Source organism: Symsagittifera roscoffensis, unplaced genomic scaffold, assembly GCF_963678635.1.
Source record: "Symsagittifera roscoffensis unplaced genomic scaffold, txSymRosc1.1 SCAFFOLD_134, whole genome shotgun sequence".
In the NCBI taxonomy this organism is placed as follows: Eukaryota; Metazoa; Xenacoelomorpha; order Acoela; family Convolutidae; genus Symsagittifera; species Symsagittifera roscoffensis.
Genome location: NW_026971708.1, coordinates 944 through 19,340, shown reverse-complemented (window position 1 = coordinate 19,340; position 18,397 = coordinate 944). Strand labels below are relative to the sequence as shown.

The following is an 18,397-nucleotide window of genomic DNA, read 5'->3' as shown; positions in this document are numbered from 1 at the left end:
TTGTGTGGGGTCATACGCCTCGCCCCCTCCCTGTGTGGTACCGCGTTTTCCTCAAGTTCTATTTCATGCTCAACAAAATTACAACACCCGATATCCGCCTTATGCCTCGAGAAAACTTCTTCATTCCGCTCTAGTACGTCCTTGATGGCTTCGAGCTGTTCATCTTTCAGTTTGCCCCTCAAATGTTCAATCTCCGGCAGAACCGGTTTATCTGTCTGCATTTCATCTAGTGTGGGTCGCTCTGGAAAGTTCGAACAGCTCAACAGCCCATCGTACGTTTCTGACTTAAGTGATTTAATAAGACCTGAAGAATATTTAATTTTTTGCAATCGTCTCAAGATACAAATTTTGTCCCTGTGATTGGGACAATCAACAACTTCATTTTGTTTTAAGTTCTCAATCGTTTCATATCGAGTTTTAACCGGTAAAGCATATCCCAGTTTCCTCCCTCTCTGTATCGTGATCGGTATATCAAGGGTATTCAACAAGACACTGACGCAGAGACCGCTCTTCGTTATCGAGAATGATCTTCCTAAAACAGCAGCACTTTGACTATTAGGATTTGGAACTATACACACTTGCTTGTTGTCACTTAGTTCATTGTAATTTTTCATCCTCAAGCTTACGATTGCTGCTTCCTTAGCTTTTAGCCTCACCCTCCTACTCAAGAATACCGGTGCTTTATTTTCATTTGCCATTATTAAATTTACCGGTTTGATTGCGTACCTCCTATCCGGGTTCCGTATCCTGAACATTGCGTTATTTAGATCAATCGTTACGTCGAAATTCCTGATGAAGTCTCTGCCCAAGATGAATTGGTCAGATTCATCTAGGTTTTCTACCACGATAAAGCTCATCCACAGGTTACGTTCCCCCAAATTGAGGGCTATTATCGGCGTCCTGCCCAGCACCCGAAGGGCCCCCTTGTTTGCAGCTGACAGCCGTATTCTCCAGTCTATCAAGTCATCTTTGTTGAAGCCCATTCGTTCCCAAGTCTCGATTGGTATGACACTCAAGACCGCTTCCGTGTCAAGTAACCCACGTAACTGAGTCTTCTTGTCACTTATGTCTAGCACGTGCCCTGTCACATCTGCCTCCGTCCCAATGTGCATTGCATCTTCTTCAAGCATGGCGCAGTGTCCAATCGATCTCACTTTCAACTCTTCTTTCCCCACGTAGATTTGTCCAATTAGGTCTTCGTCACATGTTATCATCGTCTTGGTATAGATGTTGATCCCATCTATATTTAGCATCACCTCGTGTGGACCATAAGCTTCAGTGTACCTATTATCAACACGTACCGACTTGCTGCCCCCTCTCGTGAGTAGTGCTCTCAACGCTCTAGAAGTAGTTTGTGGGCTTATACAACTCAAGTAATCTGCGTACACGTCAATATGCATTATTGTCTGGTCGCTCGGTTCGCTCAAGTTTCTGGTTACCTCGTGGCCGCCCACTGTGATTATAGACATTATCCTAGCCCCGATTTTCGATATGCCGAATGGCTTTCCCGTCACCATTTTTACAGTGTTACAATTTCCAGTCTTTGTCGAGCCCGATACAGCCTCTGGTGCCGTCTTCAATCCAGTTAATGCTTCGTTGAAATTCTGTTTTTCGATCTCCAGCTTTAGTCGTTGCTCTATTTCTTTCGCTGCCAGATCCTGTTTCACTTTGTTGATGGCCTCCGCTGCCGCCTTCTCGTAATCTATTTCCGGGGCTTTCTTCGCCTCTGCTGCACTACCACATTGTGTTACCGCTTTCACTGTTTTCGTTGGTAGCTCTACATTCGGTCCTTCAAGTTTTTTCGTCTCGAATTCACCTTGTCTGTTTCTCTGGTTCTGCACTGCTGCCAATGCCAATTTGTGTTTTGGATGACTCTGATTCTTGACCGCTTCCCAGAACAACGGACAGTCCATCCTGAAGTGCCCCTCTTGGGTACAGAAGAAGCATCTTGCACCTATTTTGATGATCAAGCCACTATAGAACTCGTGTTCTTCCATCTGGCTCATATCTTCCTCATCTGGTGCATATCCCAAACTCTAACTCTTCATGCCCTGTTTGTATGTCGTGCAATCCGCCACATGATGATCAACTGACCCGCAGTTAGCACACGACCTGCGTTTGTCCATGTCATCTCTAGGCTTGTACCATGACGACCTTTGTCGCTGACTCCCCCCTTGGGTGTTCCTGTTGTCTGAGTACGAGTACTTCTTGGGTTTCATCAGCATGTATTCTCTTGACTTCTGCCTCATCTCTTCTGGAGTTGGTGCACTATCTTTCGACAATGTGTAATACGTTGCTAACATCGTTCTCAAGTCATCACTCTTTACCCCATCAATAAACTTTGAGGCTATGCTGAAGTTTCTTCTGTTGGTAGATTCTTCTGGGTCACTCCTTCTTCTCAAGCTCTCGAGATCGTCTAGGAACCTGTCTATCGATTCGTCATCTCTCTGTCTCCTTTTTTCAAATCGCATCATCGCTTGATGACCCTTCATGCCTGAGCCGAATCTGTTCAACAGTATTTCAAAGATTTTGTCCGCGGTATCGCGTTCTTCTTCTTTCTTCGCAACCACGCATTTTAATGCCGTGCCTTCTAAATTGCTGAGTATGGCTGTGCACGCTTGTCTTTCATCGTTCAAGTTGTCCTGTTCTAGGTGTAGTCTCATCACTTCCACCCAAGTATCAATGCATCCATCAGAGTCATCTTTGAATTCTTTTGGTTTTTTGAATGTTTTTCTGGATTTTCCTTCTCTTCTATTATTCGAGTCAGTGTTCCTTGTAGCGAAGGCCTCTAGAGTTCTATTCATCATTTCCCAAGTGTTAGCCCATGTCATAGCATCCGGTCCTGCGTTGCTGTTAGCTGTCGAATCTCCCGGACCAGTCGTTGTATTCGACGTTCCATCCTTCATTATTGTTTTCGCAGCTGTTGGTGCTATGCTCACCGCATCCCTGGTTATGGACAACGGTGTCGATTGCCGTTTGTTCCTTTGTGGTTCTACAAAGTCAACTCTGGTGCCTTGCGTACGATCCGCTGCCGGTCTTTCTTGTGAAGTAGAACTTCTCAAGATTGCATCCAATTTCGCCTGTATTGCACACGAACTTTCGGCCTGACTCTTGCTCATTGTGTCCATTCTCTTTTCCAGGCTTCCTAATTGGCTGTTGACATCATCATATCGGTTTTTCAGTTGTTGCATATCTTTTTTGATGTTCTTTTCTCGTTCTTCATTGGTGGCTTCTACCTTATCTGACATTTCCTTGAGTCTCTCATCTGTTGCCTTAGCTAGGTTAAAATAACTATCTAGATACTCGTGCTTGTTGTATCTTAATTCTTTTCTTATCACCTCTCTGTCTTCTTCACTGTGCTTCAGTTTTTTGTCAATCTGATCCAGTTTCGCCATCAAGTCACCCAGCTCAATGGCAGTCTCTTCATGGTCAGCTGTCGGTCTCTCTTTGGCCGCAGCCTCTGCTTTAGCTTGTTCCTCTCTTGGGTTGGCTTCTGTCGTCTTCGTGCTTACTGTCCCAAATTTTCGTGCTCTTTCAGCTTTTGGTTCTTCGGTCACGTTTTCTTTCGTTTTTATTCCGACCATTATTGCCAACTTCTCCGTAAAAGATGTCTTTTTTACTTGAGAGTCTTCTTTCACCGTTTCTTCGGTGTTGCCTATTGCATCTTCCGCATAGTCTATGGGTGAGAACTCTATGGGTTTCGGGTTTGGTTCTTCTGCATTGGGCATTGGAGTTGACTCCGTCGCCATTTTCCCTGTTTCATCCACACTTTGATCGGGTGTCTCTAGATCAATCTCGATGGTGGGTTCTACTCGTTCCCCTTCCGTGCCCTCTTTTGCTCTGTTCTCCGTTGTACTCCTTGTGCTGTCCATGTTAACTGAAAAGCTCTTCTTTGTTATCTTCGGACCCATTGATGTTGCTTTGCGTAGCGACGAATTATACTTTGCTTCGGTAGATCTTTTTTCAGCTACCGGTACCCTGCTCCGCCTCATTATTTACAATTGTTATTATTTACAGTATTATTATCTACAAAAATTCTACTCTAAGGTTAAAAACTCGAAGGAAAAAGAAATTGACAATTCGCTAAAAACAATTTTTCTTAAACTCTTGTAAGCTCTTTCTTGTTAGGTTAGGATAGGGAACGTGTTGTTATACTTGGTACTTCAACCTAACCTATTACTTTTGTAGTGCCCCCTTCCTAATGCTGTCCCAAGACTTTCCCTTTACCGTCCCAAGACTATTCAGTGTTGTCCCAGTACTTCTTGTTGGTATCCTCAGACCAACGTCCCTAGACCAACGTCCCAAGACCAACGTCCCAAGACTAACGTCCCAAGACCAATGGCCCAAGACGAACGTCCCAAGACTAATGTCCCAAGACCAATGGCCCAAGACCAACGTCCCAGGACTAACGTCCCAAGACCAATGGCCCAAGACCAACGTCCCAAGACTAACGTCCCAAGACCAATGACCCAAGACCAACGTCCCAAGACCAATGTCCCAAGACCAATGGCCCAAGACCAACGTCCCAAGACTAACGTCCCAAGACCAATGGCCCAAGACCAACGTCCCAAGACTAACGTCCAAAGACCAATGGCCCAAGACCAACGTCCCAAGACTAACGTCCCAAGACCAATGGCCCAAGACTAACGTCCCAAGACTAACGTCCCAAGACCAATGTCCCAAGACCAACGTCCCAAGATCAACGTCCCAAGACTAACGTCCCAAGACTAATGTCCCAAGACGAACGTCCCAAGACTAATGGCCCAAGACCGTTTCGTTCCAAGACTGCTCTGGTCCAAGACTGCCCCAATGCTGCACTGTCCCAAGACTGTGTTGCCCCAAGACTGTCCCCAGACTGTAATGTCCCTAGACTAATTCGGTACTGTCCCAAGACTCGTTACCGAGTTTCTGGATATCGGATTTCTCTCTTCTTCGTTGTAGGGACTTCTTGGTTCACTGTACCTTGTACCACCACTCAAGCTCTAGTGAAAATTTTCCCAAAAACCCTCTCTTAGTTGCCAAATCTGGCCCCCCCTTTTATAGTTACCTCTTTTTCAATGTTCCCAGCAATTGAAAGCCAAAACTTGTGCGCAGGTATCTTGTGATCACCTGTTTGTATAAAAACCAACCGCAAATCCTCACCAAAATGCAACAATATGTATAAAAAAAATTTTTAAACCAGAAAAATAATAAAACAGAGAAATCAACCCACCTAAAATTCAAAGGAGACAAATGTCAATCTTGTGGCGAAAAAAAAATGTCTGGTACCTAATCGCCACGCGTTTTCCTCCCCCCACTAGTGATCTTATTGGGTGTCACAAAAACTGTCTATGTCCGTTCCCCCCTACCAATCCAACCAGCGTACCAATCTTAACTAGAGTTAAATTTTGGATTTCCACCTATTATTACCACGCGTGTTGATGGCTAATGTAACTAAATCAACGATGTCGATTAATTAGTTACTCTAATTTCCCCCCTTTTTACAATTTACAACCGCCAACCTCTAACCTAACCAGCACCCCTACTAACCTCCCCCCTCTTTAGCCCCCCTCTTAAGCCGAAAAATCCCTTAAGCGCCGGGTGCTAAACCTCTCGAGAGAAAACCGTACACCTGTTTCCAGGCCTGCTTGAGTAAAAACTGCCTCAAAACAATGGGACTCCGCTTATCCAACTTTACACGTATTTCCTATAATGTAATGTGGATTCTAACGATACCCGTTGTTCGACTTGAGAACACCCCTGTGCGTCCTCTTGTAGTGATCCTGTGCTGGTTGTCTCTGTCCTGCCCTTGACAGCAGAACCACTTTCCCACTCGACTGGTCACCTCTTCCAATCAAGTCTCCTAGTGGTCCGTTTCGATCCTTGTGAACCACTTTCCCACTCGACTGGTCACCCTTTCCAGTCAAGTCTCCTAGTGGTCCGGTTGGGTCGCAATCTATCTGAAAACCTTTAACAACGCCCCCCACTCGGGCACCTTACCGAAGTCACTGGTTTAAATTGCTAGATTGATCGAAACGATCGGTATTATAAAACAGTATGTGTATACTATTTAATTAGTACAAAGGTTCGATCCAACTAATTTGGTATCAAAGTCACTGTCTTTTTTCGTTTTATGGTTTTTGTTCCTATTTGTATTCTTTTGCTCGTGTTTTTGTCCCCCTAGTTGCCCCCTTTACTCGGTTAGCTAAGCCTCGTTCGGAGAGCGTACCAGGAAGTTCTCTTGAGTTTTCTTAAAAAGCTATCACGGTACAACCGGAAGGTTTACACGTTCCCGCTGAACCGTACCACCGGTACTCTAGAATGGGCATGTAGCCCGGAGCTGTGTCAAGTGGGTTCGACTCCGTAGTCATGATGTCGTAAAAACACCCAGGAGCGCCATAAAAACACTATGTAACAGTCGCCTACTTTAGTCACACATGAGGCTTAAGAAAAATAGGCCCTATAACTATTGGCTCAAGAGTCAGGGACACTATCTCTTGTGTTTTTCCACCTCAAATCAGTCGGAGCCAATTCGGTTCGCTTGTGACATGAGACTACGACCCGCTACTGCTTAAGGCTACTACCAAAATATCCCCCCACTCTAGAATTAAGAACGTCCCCATACTTAGGTCTCAAAATACCCAAAATACATGAACGCCGTTAAAAACCGGGTCGGAACAATCCGTTAAGTTACTTTTTTATTAGACAGTGGAACTTTGATCCATTTCAGACGGATCAACCTAAAACTCGCCTTATCTCAACATAACTATTTTAAAATACACTCGAGAAATTTAAATTGAGAACTCACATGTCGATGCACTTGAGTATGAGGAGTAAGTAAGAGATGAGCAGCTTGAGAATTAAATAATATAACTGAATAAGTTTTGATGCTAATTAGTTTTAACAACAGAAGTAAGTTTTGTCTCAAGAATCAAAGTCTCTGAATGAACCTTTGGGACACTCGAGTTGTCCACTCTTCCATTCAATGTTCACTCCTTTCCATTCGAATAGTCGTCTTTTCTCAAGTCTGTATTCTATTTTCCTGTTTTCAGGATAAGACAGCTCTACTCTCTTATTATTTCGTATCGGGAAATTGCGAATAGCAATTTCCTGCCTTTTTCTTGAGCAGTTTCCCGCAATTGTTAATTCGGTCGTTCTGATTTTTGACTTTTTCATTTTCAGTTGGTTCGAGAAAACTGAGCATGACAGGCTCCATTCGAAATTTCCAAAATTAAAATTTCACTCCAAAATCACGTGTTTCTCAAGGTCAAACCTCCAGACATGACCGACTGGCACAATTCTAGAGTGTGTTTTATGATCGTTATGTTGAGGTAAGGCGAGTTTTAGGTTGATCCATCTGAAATGGATCAAAGTTCCACTGTCTAATAAAAAAGTAACTTAACGGATTGTAACGGTTTTTAACGGCGTTCATGTATTTTGGGTATTTTGAGACCTAAGTATGGGGACGTTCTTAATTCTAGAGTGGGGGGATTTTTTGGTAGTAGCCTTAAGCAGTAGCGGGTCGTAGTCTCATGTCACAAGCGAACCGAATTGGCTCCGACTGATTTGAGGTGGAAAAACACAAGAGATAGTGTCCCTGACTCTTGAGCCAATAGTTATAGGGCCTATTTTTCTTAAGCCTCATGTGTGACTGCAGTAGACGAATGTTACAATTCATAGTTAATGCACCATTGTTTACTGTAGTCATGAGTGTTTGAAAATTAATAGTTTTTAGCATACTGCCTTTTTCGATTCATTTATTGAATAAATTGTCTTATCTTACATCTAAATCTAATTTCATGGTCCTAGTATGCAGTCATCATCTTATCTTCAGTCGGTAATGTAGTGGGAACATTTGCTGATTTAAGCATTTTGGCTTTAAATGGGTACCAATTTTGACAATTGCAAAGCTTATTCTCTATCGCTACATCACATTTTCGAATTTTCTTTCACCACAAATCTGAATACCTCCAGAGCGAAATCCACGTCGTTTTCTTCAATGCACATTGGAGGCTTTAGCCTAAAAACATTCCCATATGCTCCGCCTTTTCCGACCAGTAATCCCATATCTTTTAGATCTTCGAAAATTTTGAGGAATTTGTCTTGATTGAGGGGTTGCTTAGTTTGCTTATTTTCTACTAGCTCTACACCGATCATTAGACCTTTGCCTCTAACGTCACCAATTATCTCAAACTCATGCTGTATAGTTTTTAGACCCTTGATTAGTTTTTCGCCCAATGTTTTCGATTTTTCTTGCATTCCTTCGTCGTCGATAATATTCAATACCTCTTCTCCAACTGCAGTTGAAATTGGGTTCCCACCGTACGTGTTAAAATAAAGTGCTTTTGTCAAATTCCTTGCAATTTCCGGAGTCGTCACTAGCGCAGCTAGAGGAATCCCGTTGCCGATGCCTTTCGCCATGACGACTATATCGGGAACGACTGTGTGACTTTCAAATGCCCAGTAGTGAGATCCAAGTCTACCAAACGCAGTCTGAACTTCATCGGCAATACAGACACCCCCATGATTTCGAATCAAATCATAGGTTTGCCTGACGAAATGCTTTGGAAACTGGACAACGCCGCCCACTCCTAAAATTCCCTCATTGATAAATCCAGCAACATTGCCACTGGTCATGTAATTTATAGTTTCCTGAACTTCTTGCACATATTTGTCAGAAGCTTCACAGTATCCTGATTGGCAATTGCAAGGTCGATTAATCACTTGAGACAAGCTGTCACGACAGTTAGACCCACCGAAATGACCTCTGTAAGGGTCGACTTGCATTCCAACTTGAATAATTCCGTGTCTAGTGGGAGTGTTGAAATTCCATTTTGGAACTGCGCTTGTTCCCATAGCGCCAAAACTGCGTCCGCTGTAACCATTTCTAAGTGCCAGAATATCAATATTTCCAGTGTGTAGGCGAGCCAAAAGTAGCGCCATGTCGATTGCTTCAGCTCCCGAATTCACAAAGTAAACAACCTTGAGTGGATCTGGAAATTTAGACACCAATTTTTGGGCGTAACTCACGATTTGAGGGTGAACGTAAATTGCAGTTGTATGCCACAATGTCTGGGCCTGGTCGTGAAGAACTTTGACGAGTCGGGGATGACAATGACCTACTGAAACCGTGACAATTCCAGCAAAAAAGTCTAGGTATCGTTTCTGGTTTTGGTCAAAAATCCATTGCATGCTAGCTGACGACACCATAATTGGGTTTCGGTAGTAAGGCCTTATAGAACGATTAAGAACATCTTGTTTCGTTTTTAACAACTCCTCAAATTTTAATTTTGAAATCTTTGAAGATGTAGCTCTTGGAAATGGCCCTGGAGGTAATTTTGGAGGCGAGTTTTCATTAGAAATTTGCGGATAAAAATTTGATTGGGGTCGTTTGAATACTTTTATTCGGTTGCTGATATACTTTAAATTGCCTACCGCAGCCATAATGAATTTCGGGTTTGGTAAAGCTTGAAGGTCGTTTTATGAAGCACGAGATTTCATTACTTCATGTGCAATTTGCGTGTCTTAGCTCTCATGGTATATTAAGTTAGGGGTTTATTTGCATTGCAAATTTGGTCACAAATGTAGCTCAAACTTAATTGCAATTTAATGCGGTCAATAACGCTTTGCGAGGTTTTTGAACCAATTCTTTGGGCGGGTTGATGGTTGATTCACTCACATATGGAGTTGGTGATTTTTTCTGGAAAAACTTTAGGCAACTATTCATGTCAGTTTTTCTTCCTACGCTTTGCACATCCGTCAAACCCTGTCGAAAGAGCCTTCAAATGCTTTCTTAATTGACGTGAAACCTAATGTCACGTTACAACTTTTAACTAGGGAATTTTGAGCAGTTATGAAAAATCATTTTTTTCTTTTGATCATCATGATAGTTTTTGTATCACATGTAATCTGCTACAAAATCTGCTTTTTGCTTCGCTTGTATTTGTGATTAGCATGCGATAATCAAACGTATACTTACATAAGTACTAATTAAAAGCGTTTTTTTTGGAAGAAAACTTGGTCAAAATAGTTATTGCGAAAGTTGAATTACAAAACTATCAGAACATCGATTTAAACAAAATTGTTTTTAAATTCAGCGCTGATAAGTCACGAAGTCTTCCTCTGATTTCCATGTTAACTTCAGGTCGCCTTCGTAATTTTTTGGAAATCCAAATCAAATCAGTTATATTTGGACGTTCTGTGGGTATCCTTGATCTATTGTGTACTTTTGGCTTTCTCGTATATAAACTACAAGTATCGTTTTCAGGCCAAAAGAGTAGTCTCAAAACGTAACCGCAATTCACTATGTATTGTCGCATTCGACCTCTTGAATCATCAGCCAATTCTACACCAGCTCTATAACCACATCGAATTCTTGAATAATTTGAGTTTTCCAAATCTTCAATTAAAGACATTTTTGACAATTTACTGTAAAGATAAGAATCGGAAAAGAAGTTAAGGATATTGTCGAAGGTTGTTGAGATTGCTATTTGTCCCTCCTGTTTACGAGTTAATCTTTCACTAATTGTTGGAAAGTTGCGGTAATACTTCATCATGGAATGCGATAGTTCTTTATCGAATGAAAAATCTGCAGTAAATAATTGGTTTTGACATTGTAAAATTCGAAATAACGGTATTGCGTTCACAGGGCTCCCAATATATGATGCAATAACAAGACTTCGAACTATGTTATTTAAAGCTTCGCTTGAAAGGAAAATATTTCCGTCCAACGGTAAAATCCAGTCTGTGTTTTGACGAAGCGCCAATTTTATTGCGTAATTTCGAAAATTGTTCAAATTGATAATATGATGAAATAAGGCTTCAGGCGTTTTCGAACAGTTCGGCGTAAAATAGAATTCTTCGTCGAAGAGTTTCAAAGTTTGTGTTATAATTTGAGTTTCGGTTTTGTTAAAACTGCATTCAATAATCCAGAAACTATGGATACATTTTTTCGAAGATTTCAAATTATTTTCATATCGAAGTGTATGTTTTAAGTTTAAACTTGTTTGTTGTGGACTTTGCAATGGTTTTAAACTTGGGCCAAGTATTCTTGCAATCGTAATTTTGCGATACTTTCCGGTGCTAGATGCCAGCATTTCACAAGGAGTTTTAGAACTTAACTGGTCTTCTAAGTCTGTTATATGTCTTATCTGTTCTGAAGTTAACCTTGTCGTTATTTTTTGTGATGTTATTGAATTGAGTTTTGTGTCAAAGAGTATAAAAGCAGAAGCACAAATCAATAAAATTAGACTAAATAAAACGAATATTAAGAAACGTCGTTTCTTGATTTTGCAAATTAGTCTAAAAAGCCTTCTGAACATTTTTTAATTTGATTGTAAAATCTCTGCTTGCATTTCGTCCAGTGAAAATTTCTTCACATATGTGAGAAGAAATTTCTTCCCATATGTTTCGAACTTAAATTCAGATAGGAAAAATGGATGACAGAGAAAAACGCGCGAAGAAGAGAAAAAAAATAAAGAAAAAGAAAATAAAGAAGAGACCTTTTTGTGTGTGGTACAGTACACTGATATAACTGAATTGCAAATTTGTATTCCGTTTAGATTTTTATTTAATAATTAATGAAGTGAAAAGAAATCAGAATAGGTCTGGCTGTTGTTTTGTGCGTGAATAGAAGGAGCTTTTAAAGCTTGAATTGAGATATAAAAAGTTAATATGGCCAGCCTTTGCTTTTTTGTAGAAATTAAGAACTTTTGGTCAAAGAAACGTGGCTTCCTGGGCAACATTTTAAGATGCCTGAATAAAAAAACACCTGCGTTGTCTTAATTTTACCGATTTCTTTTATCTTAATTGCAAACTTTGAAAGTAAAATCTTGAAAGTATTTCTGAGATACAGAGCAAAAAAGACTTGAAAAAGCATTTGTAAAAATGGATCTGGTTAATGCGGGAGATTTTTACATGTTCTGAGCATTCGGCGAGGAACGAATATGAAAGTTTTGAAGCTTTCTAAATAAAATTGACAAAGAATGATGAAACAGATTTTCTAATGACAGCTTTTTTGTGCGAATCTTAGTAGATTTTTTAAAATTTCAGCTGTCTTTTTTGAACAGTTTTTTGTTGCGAACCTTGAAAATGAGGAGGAACTAAAGCTGCAGGTGTTTTTCTCCCACGCATAATTAGGTTCGAAAATTTAACGTCAGATGATGTTGGGTGAAAAATCATTTAAAAGCCCTTTCAGACTTGATTGTATCGATATAAGAAAATTTAAAAGGAATGTTTTCTGAATGTCGAGAAAAGCAGACAGAAATTTTTGGCTCTTAGAAAGAAACTATCATACATGCACAAAGTCGTAATTGAAACTGAGAATTCCTCTAACGCAATTGAAGTGCTGAGCTAGTGTTTTGAGCTGCAGTAATACTTTTTTCATGGGATCGCGTTTTTTTTAACCTTACTGATCGGCAAACCCATTTATTTTGACAAAACGTTGAATTTGACAGTTTTTTATTCGCAAATATTATTGAAGCTAGCGCTAAAGAATCGGCAAAGAGACTCTTTATCAATAATTCATCTGACTGGGTAACTGAATTATTTCGTCAATTTTTAAACAGGCATAGCTTCGACATATATATTGTGGGCAAGTTAATATTTTAATTACTCATTTTACATACCCCAAATTTTTCTGTTAGTCGTAAGTTTTTCAGCTTTGATTTTGTGTAATTTCCATATTTTGAATGTTTACAACTCTGGCTTTGTTTTTCAGCAGGCTCCTAAATTTGAGTTTCAACACCTCAACGGTTTCCTCAAGGTTCCGTTTCACATTATGTTGTTTAGCTTCGCTTATGATGTTGGTGTTGTTTCGAAAGAGCTGCGATGATTTGTGTACTTATCCATCAAATAGTGTAAGGTTAAAACCATTTATTCACAAGTGAAGGGACTCAACATAGCCAACATGCATTGGGAAAAGTGTCAAGAAAAACGAAAAAAGGCGATTGTCTTACTCATGAATTGTTTTCAATTTTGAAATTCCGTAGAAAAAGTCTATCAATTTGAAGCTCTTTGGATTTCAACAATGTCTTAAGAATGGTATTTTTTCAGAAAATATACCCATTTTGAATAAACGAGCAATAGGGTATTTTTTATTCCACTCAGGAATCTGAAATACAGAATTCAAAGTCATCAGAATTCAAAATCAAATTTTGACGCCATTTCGAGTTGGCACTTGGAGAGCGCTATTTGTTTCCTTCAAGCAAATGAATATGGTCGGAACATTTGTTTCCTTTGCGAGCGCAATTTGTTTCCTTCAAGCTGATGAATATGGTCGGAACATTCTGTGCTACTTGTACAGCAACCGGCTATCCTTGTTTCAAAATCAGGCGCCACAAATAATCATGGGTGTGGGTTGAGTGATATATCATATTGAAGCCCTTTCAGTCGTGATTCGAACTACTTTAAAAAGTTTCGAAAAACTGTCCCAGTATCGAGAAAAACTGGTTCAAATTTTTTTGATTTTTAAGGTAAATTCGAGAGAGCTTATTTTTGCCTGATTTAGGCCATGAAAACTTAGTTTTACTCAAATAAAGTTCTTGTTGGAGTTTTTTAAAGCGCCATTTGGGAATTAAAAATTTTTTTTTTTGATAATTTTTTTTGTGTTCGTAGTAAATGTTTTTTTTTTACAAAAGTGTTGTCCAATTTGACTATTTTATTATGACTCGAATATAGTTAAATTCCAGTTTTTCGTTCATATCCTTTTATCGCACCACGCCGAAAAAAAACTACCCTCATTTGAAAAAAAAATCTTGCCCAGCAACCGACTATTCTTATTTTTTGATTTCTTGTTTGTTTTTCTAGACATTTTTCGACAAAAATTGTTAACCATATTTCCTATTTTATTAACAATGTCGAATAAGCCTAAATTTCAGGCTTCCTTCAGATCTTTTTATCACATACAAATTACGACACTATTTTGAAAAATCAATTTTGTTTTAGAATAGTTTTTCGAAGAGTATGGTCGGAACATATTGTGCTATTAGCACAGCAACTGGTTATGCTTGTTCTGAAGTATACTTTCTTAACTGTTGCTATTTTCAGTTCGCCATGTAAATTTTGAAATAATATAAAGTTACTAAAAATTGTATTGGAAACATGTCTTGGTTTTCTCGTACTAATATAACTTCGCTGACCGGCCAATTCACAGAACAATTGTCTTCGTTCACGAGGGATGTCTTGACTGAAGAGGAAGATGAAGGTATGATAGAAGTTACAGGTCCACATACTCTATACTCCCCCCTTCTCTCTCTCTCTTCTCCCTTCCCCATTTTCAAATATAAAAGAATGTTTTGTTTTCCAATTTTTCCCATATAATCCTATTTTTATGTTGTTAAGTATTGATGACGTTTGACTTTGAAGAAACGATTATATATCGGTTCTATAAAAAGTCGTACACAGTTCGTAATTGACTAAATGATTTGAAGTTACTTTCATTTTTTTAATACATCTCATAAAGTTGCATTTTAAAGAAGTATCTATTAATCATACCTGTACGTGTCCGCATACAATAATAGCTTGAGTTCTTTTGGTCCAAGTTAATGGCAATGGAAAAATTTCTGATCGAGAAGTAAATTTGCATACGCGCTCAAAATAATATTAGGTTTAATTAATATAGCAATTAACTTTGTTTCAAGGTCAAATGGGGTCATCCAGTGATGTAGTCCCACTAGATGAGGTCAATGACCTGGCAGCTGCGTGTAAGAGGATAGAAGAATTGGAACGAACAGCTACCAAACTACGAGAAGAGGTAGGGGTCGATAGTAGTTGTATTTTTTATAGTAGTTCTGTAATGAGTTGGTCAGTTATTTACAGGGCTGGAACCAGTTTTTGTGCAAGTGAAGCTATGTGTATTATCTTTTCTGTATACTATCTGTGTGCAGCTCTGTTTTGCCTCTGTGTGTAAATTTAGATCACTTTCTCTTGTGCGTCATCGCAAAAAGTATGTAAAAAGTTCTTGTCTGAAGGGATGTTACAAAGAGTGAAAATAGTGTTCGGCAAAAACAACAAGGGTAGCCGGTTGCTGTGCAAATAGCACAGAATGTTCCATAAAAAATGCATAAACCATATTCATAAAAAATGGGGGAAAAAGTTTCTTTCTTACTTTTCTTCTAATTACTAATGATTTTAGTGGGTGGTTTGGCTTTGTAGAATTGGTGATTCTACTGTATTACATGCTATAGAAACCTGAGTGTAAAATTGATAATTTTATGATGAAAATGGTTGAAAATTGCGAAATTTGATTTCAACGTAAGCCGACTGTATGAACTTAGAGCAATGAAATTCAGTGATAGATAAGCTTAGTTTGAGAGCAAACAATCGTAATCGGACTTTGCACCTTGAATTTGACATCTAGGGCAAAGAATTGGAAAAAAGAAGAAAGCGCTAAAAATCTGGAAACCCCCCCGGATTGGGAACCACTGGTCCGATCCCTATGAAAATTGGTGGGTGACTAATAGAGATGATTTTAGACGGGCATGCAAATTTCCAGACCCCTGGGGGGCGAGTGATAATGATTTCCGAAAATGCAATTAGCACTTTTTGTAAGCCGGTAACTAATGGTTAGAACGACTTCATATTGCAATATGTTGTAGCCCTAGGCGAGGGAAGTTGACCACTGGGATTTTGAACGCATCCGGTTATTACTTCCGGTTTTACGCCTTATGTAAACAAAACCCACTTTGTTATTTCTCGACCCCTGATGATGCTAGGAGGTTGAAACTTGGGGGGATGGTAGGTTTGGGGAAGACCTATAATATATCAATGTGTGGACCCAATCCGGCGACTACGTCGGAAGCTATTAGCACGTGAAAATTAAATAAGGCTATTAACACCTGATAGTGATAATTGACTTGCGATTTTAATGCACCAATGTGAAGGGGGGCCCAACCCAGTAGAGGGACATCTAGTGACCCAATCCTCTCCGGAATTTCCTATGGGGTGAAAATGGCAATTCTAGGGAAAAGTGTTAATTGACCCAATATTTTCGAAAATATGGGAAGGAATGGTCCGATATGAATGAAACTTATTGAGAATGATCTCCCATCGGAATTAAGACGTTTGGACGCGTTTGACCTCATTTGACCTCGGATGACCTCTAAGAGGTCGTTTGGCATTTTTGACCCCAAGACCCCGGAAACCCCTGACAAGCGATCAATTAGCATTGTAAGGACCCGTAAAGGGGTACCTACCCACCTGGGAGGTAAGGGGAGGCCCCTAAATTGAGATTTCTTAGTTTTGACCTTTGTACGCGAGCGAAAGTGATTTTCTGTAATTAGCAAACATTGGGGTCAGCTTAACCCACTCCACTTGGACTTTCGATAAAAACGACAAACAAGTAAAAATACAGCCCCGTACAAAAATTGGGAACATCTATGGGGGGAAATGGGAATTTCGGGATGAAGACTTAATGAACAGCCCTAGCATATTAAATAAATTCTTGTGGTGTTTTTTCGGATCCAAACGGACACGGGGAAGGGAATTACCCAGCCCTTGAACTTAGGGGAATAAAATTAAAATGACCAAAATGGAAACTTTTCAAGTATCACGGAAGTTAAATTACCGGTTGAGTGAGAACTACCCGATTCATAGGAAAGAGAAAAAGTTAGGAAGAACTAAAATAAAATCATGCAAGGGTTCATTTGTCAAATACGATTGGGAGCTGATTTTGTAGTTGAACCCAATGTTTGCTCAGTATGTCCTGATTAACTAAGTGAATGATATTTAATTAAAGCTGACCTAATGGTTGATTCAGCTGACAAGTCCTGAGTGGCAGCTAGTTAAGTGAATGATATTTAATTAAAGCTGACCTAATGGTTGATTCAGCTGACAAGTCCTGAGTGACCGCTAGTTAAGTAAATGTTAGTAGCGATAGGGAACAGTACAACCACCGAACCGGGTCAGAACAATTGATACTGAGATAGAGTATAGTTGGTTCTCAGTTAGTTAGAGAACAATTTGGGCTACGAGTTAAGGTAGTCGCTTTATTCTCAAAGTAAAGTGGGAACAAGTTGGAAGACTTGTTAACGTGATTAAGTTAGTTAGTGGATATTAGTTAGGCTATCTAGAGGATAGTGGGATCGTTGTTGAACGATCGATATTGAAAGAAGTTCTCGAGGAGAACGTTAGTTAGTTAGTTAATAGTAAGGCGTTAATTGAACTGCAGGGAGCAGGGGTTAGATAATAGTAGTCGCGGACCCATTCCATTGACTGAACGATTAATTTATTTTCCAGCCATTTATAGGCTACTCTGTATTTGGTTATATTTATTTCTTAATTCAGTCTTATTATTGGAATTGTTGTTGCGATCGACTATTGATTGACAAGTGAGATACAGTCGGAAGAGCACAGATCACGGGGCAAGCAGCATAGTAAGATACAGAGTAGCCAACCACCAAATGAACCTTTTTGGGATTGTAAACAGTACCGGGAATCGGTTGCCCCACTGACCCCAGTACTAAAGGGAACATATTGCGGCGGTGCGAAGGACGATAACGAGTGAGAGAAGCCGGCCTAGAGATATTGTGAATTCCCCCACGTTTACAGGTTTGAAAACTATACGCTCGCGTAGAAAATTAGTGAACTGGGAATAATCGACAATATTTTTCTCCAAAAAATAAATATTAAACAAAAAAATGAAGAAATTTTTTTTTTGAAAATTTCGAACAATTTTATATTTCTTAGTTCTTGTCTGAAGGGATGTTACAAAGAGTGAAAAGTTCTTGTCTGAAGAAAAGTTCTTGTCTGAAGGGATGTTACAAAAAGTGAAAATAGTGTTTGGCAAAAACAACAAGGGTAGCCGGTTGCTGTGCAAATAGCACAGAATGTTCCATAAAAAATGCATAAAGCATATTCATAAAAAATGGGGGAAAAAGTTTCTTTCTTACTTTTCTTCTAATTACTAATGATTTTAGTGGGTGGTTTGGTTTGAAAACTGTACGCTCGCGTAGAAAAATAGTGAACTGGGAATAATCGACAATATTTTTCTCCAAAAAATAATTATTAAACAAAAAAATGAAGAAATTTTTTTTTGAAAATTTCGAACAATTTTATATTTCCTAAAAAATAAATAAATATTAAACAAAAAAATGAAGAAATTTTTTGCCAAATAAGCGCGTAATGAAACATCCAAAAACTGGCTATCTTTATATTAATAGCAAGTTTTTTTATCCTAAAATTCTTGAAGAATAGTAAATTTCCACATAATGAGCGTTACTCGATCGCGTTTCTTGAAATTAGATTAAATCTCAAAAATTTAAAACCCGTTTTTCTCGACACTGAGACAATATTTGGAAAATATTTTTAATGCCGTTCGAATTACAAATAAGAGTGCTTTAATATGATTGATCACTCGACCCATTCCATTAATTTTTTATACATGAGTTTGCGTGGAACACAAAAAAACTAGAATACATCC

The 18,397-nt window shown here is 39.3% G+C and overlaps 1 protein-coding gene across 1 annotated transcript; it reads right to left on the bottom strand.

Annotated features, from left to right (window-relative positions):
* Positions 1 to 7,908: 7,908 nt before the first annotated feature.
* Positions 7,909 to 9,189, bottom strand: LOC134856660 (alanine--glyoxylate aminotransferase 2, mitochondrial-like). Its single transcript, XM_063872935.1, has one exon. It carries the CDS (start codon positions 9,187 to 9,189, stop codon positions 7,909 to 7,911), a length of 1,281 nt encoding a protein of 426 aa, XP_063729005.1.
* Positions 9,190 to 18,397: the final 9,208 nt, after the last annotated feature.

What these genes read in the sequence shown, in the direction of transcription:
- LOC134856660 (XM_063872935.1), bottom strand. Translation starts at nt 9,189, where the DNA reads ATGGTGTCGTCAGCTAGCATGCAATGGATTTTTGACCAAAACCAGAAA.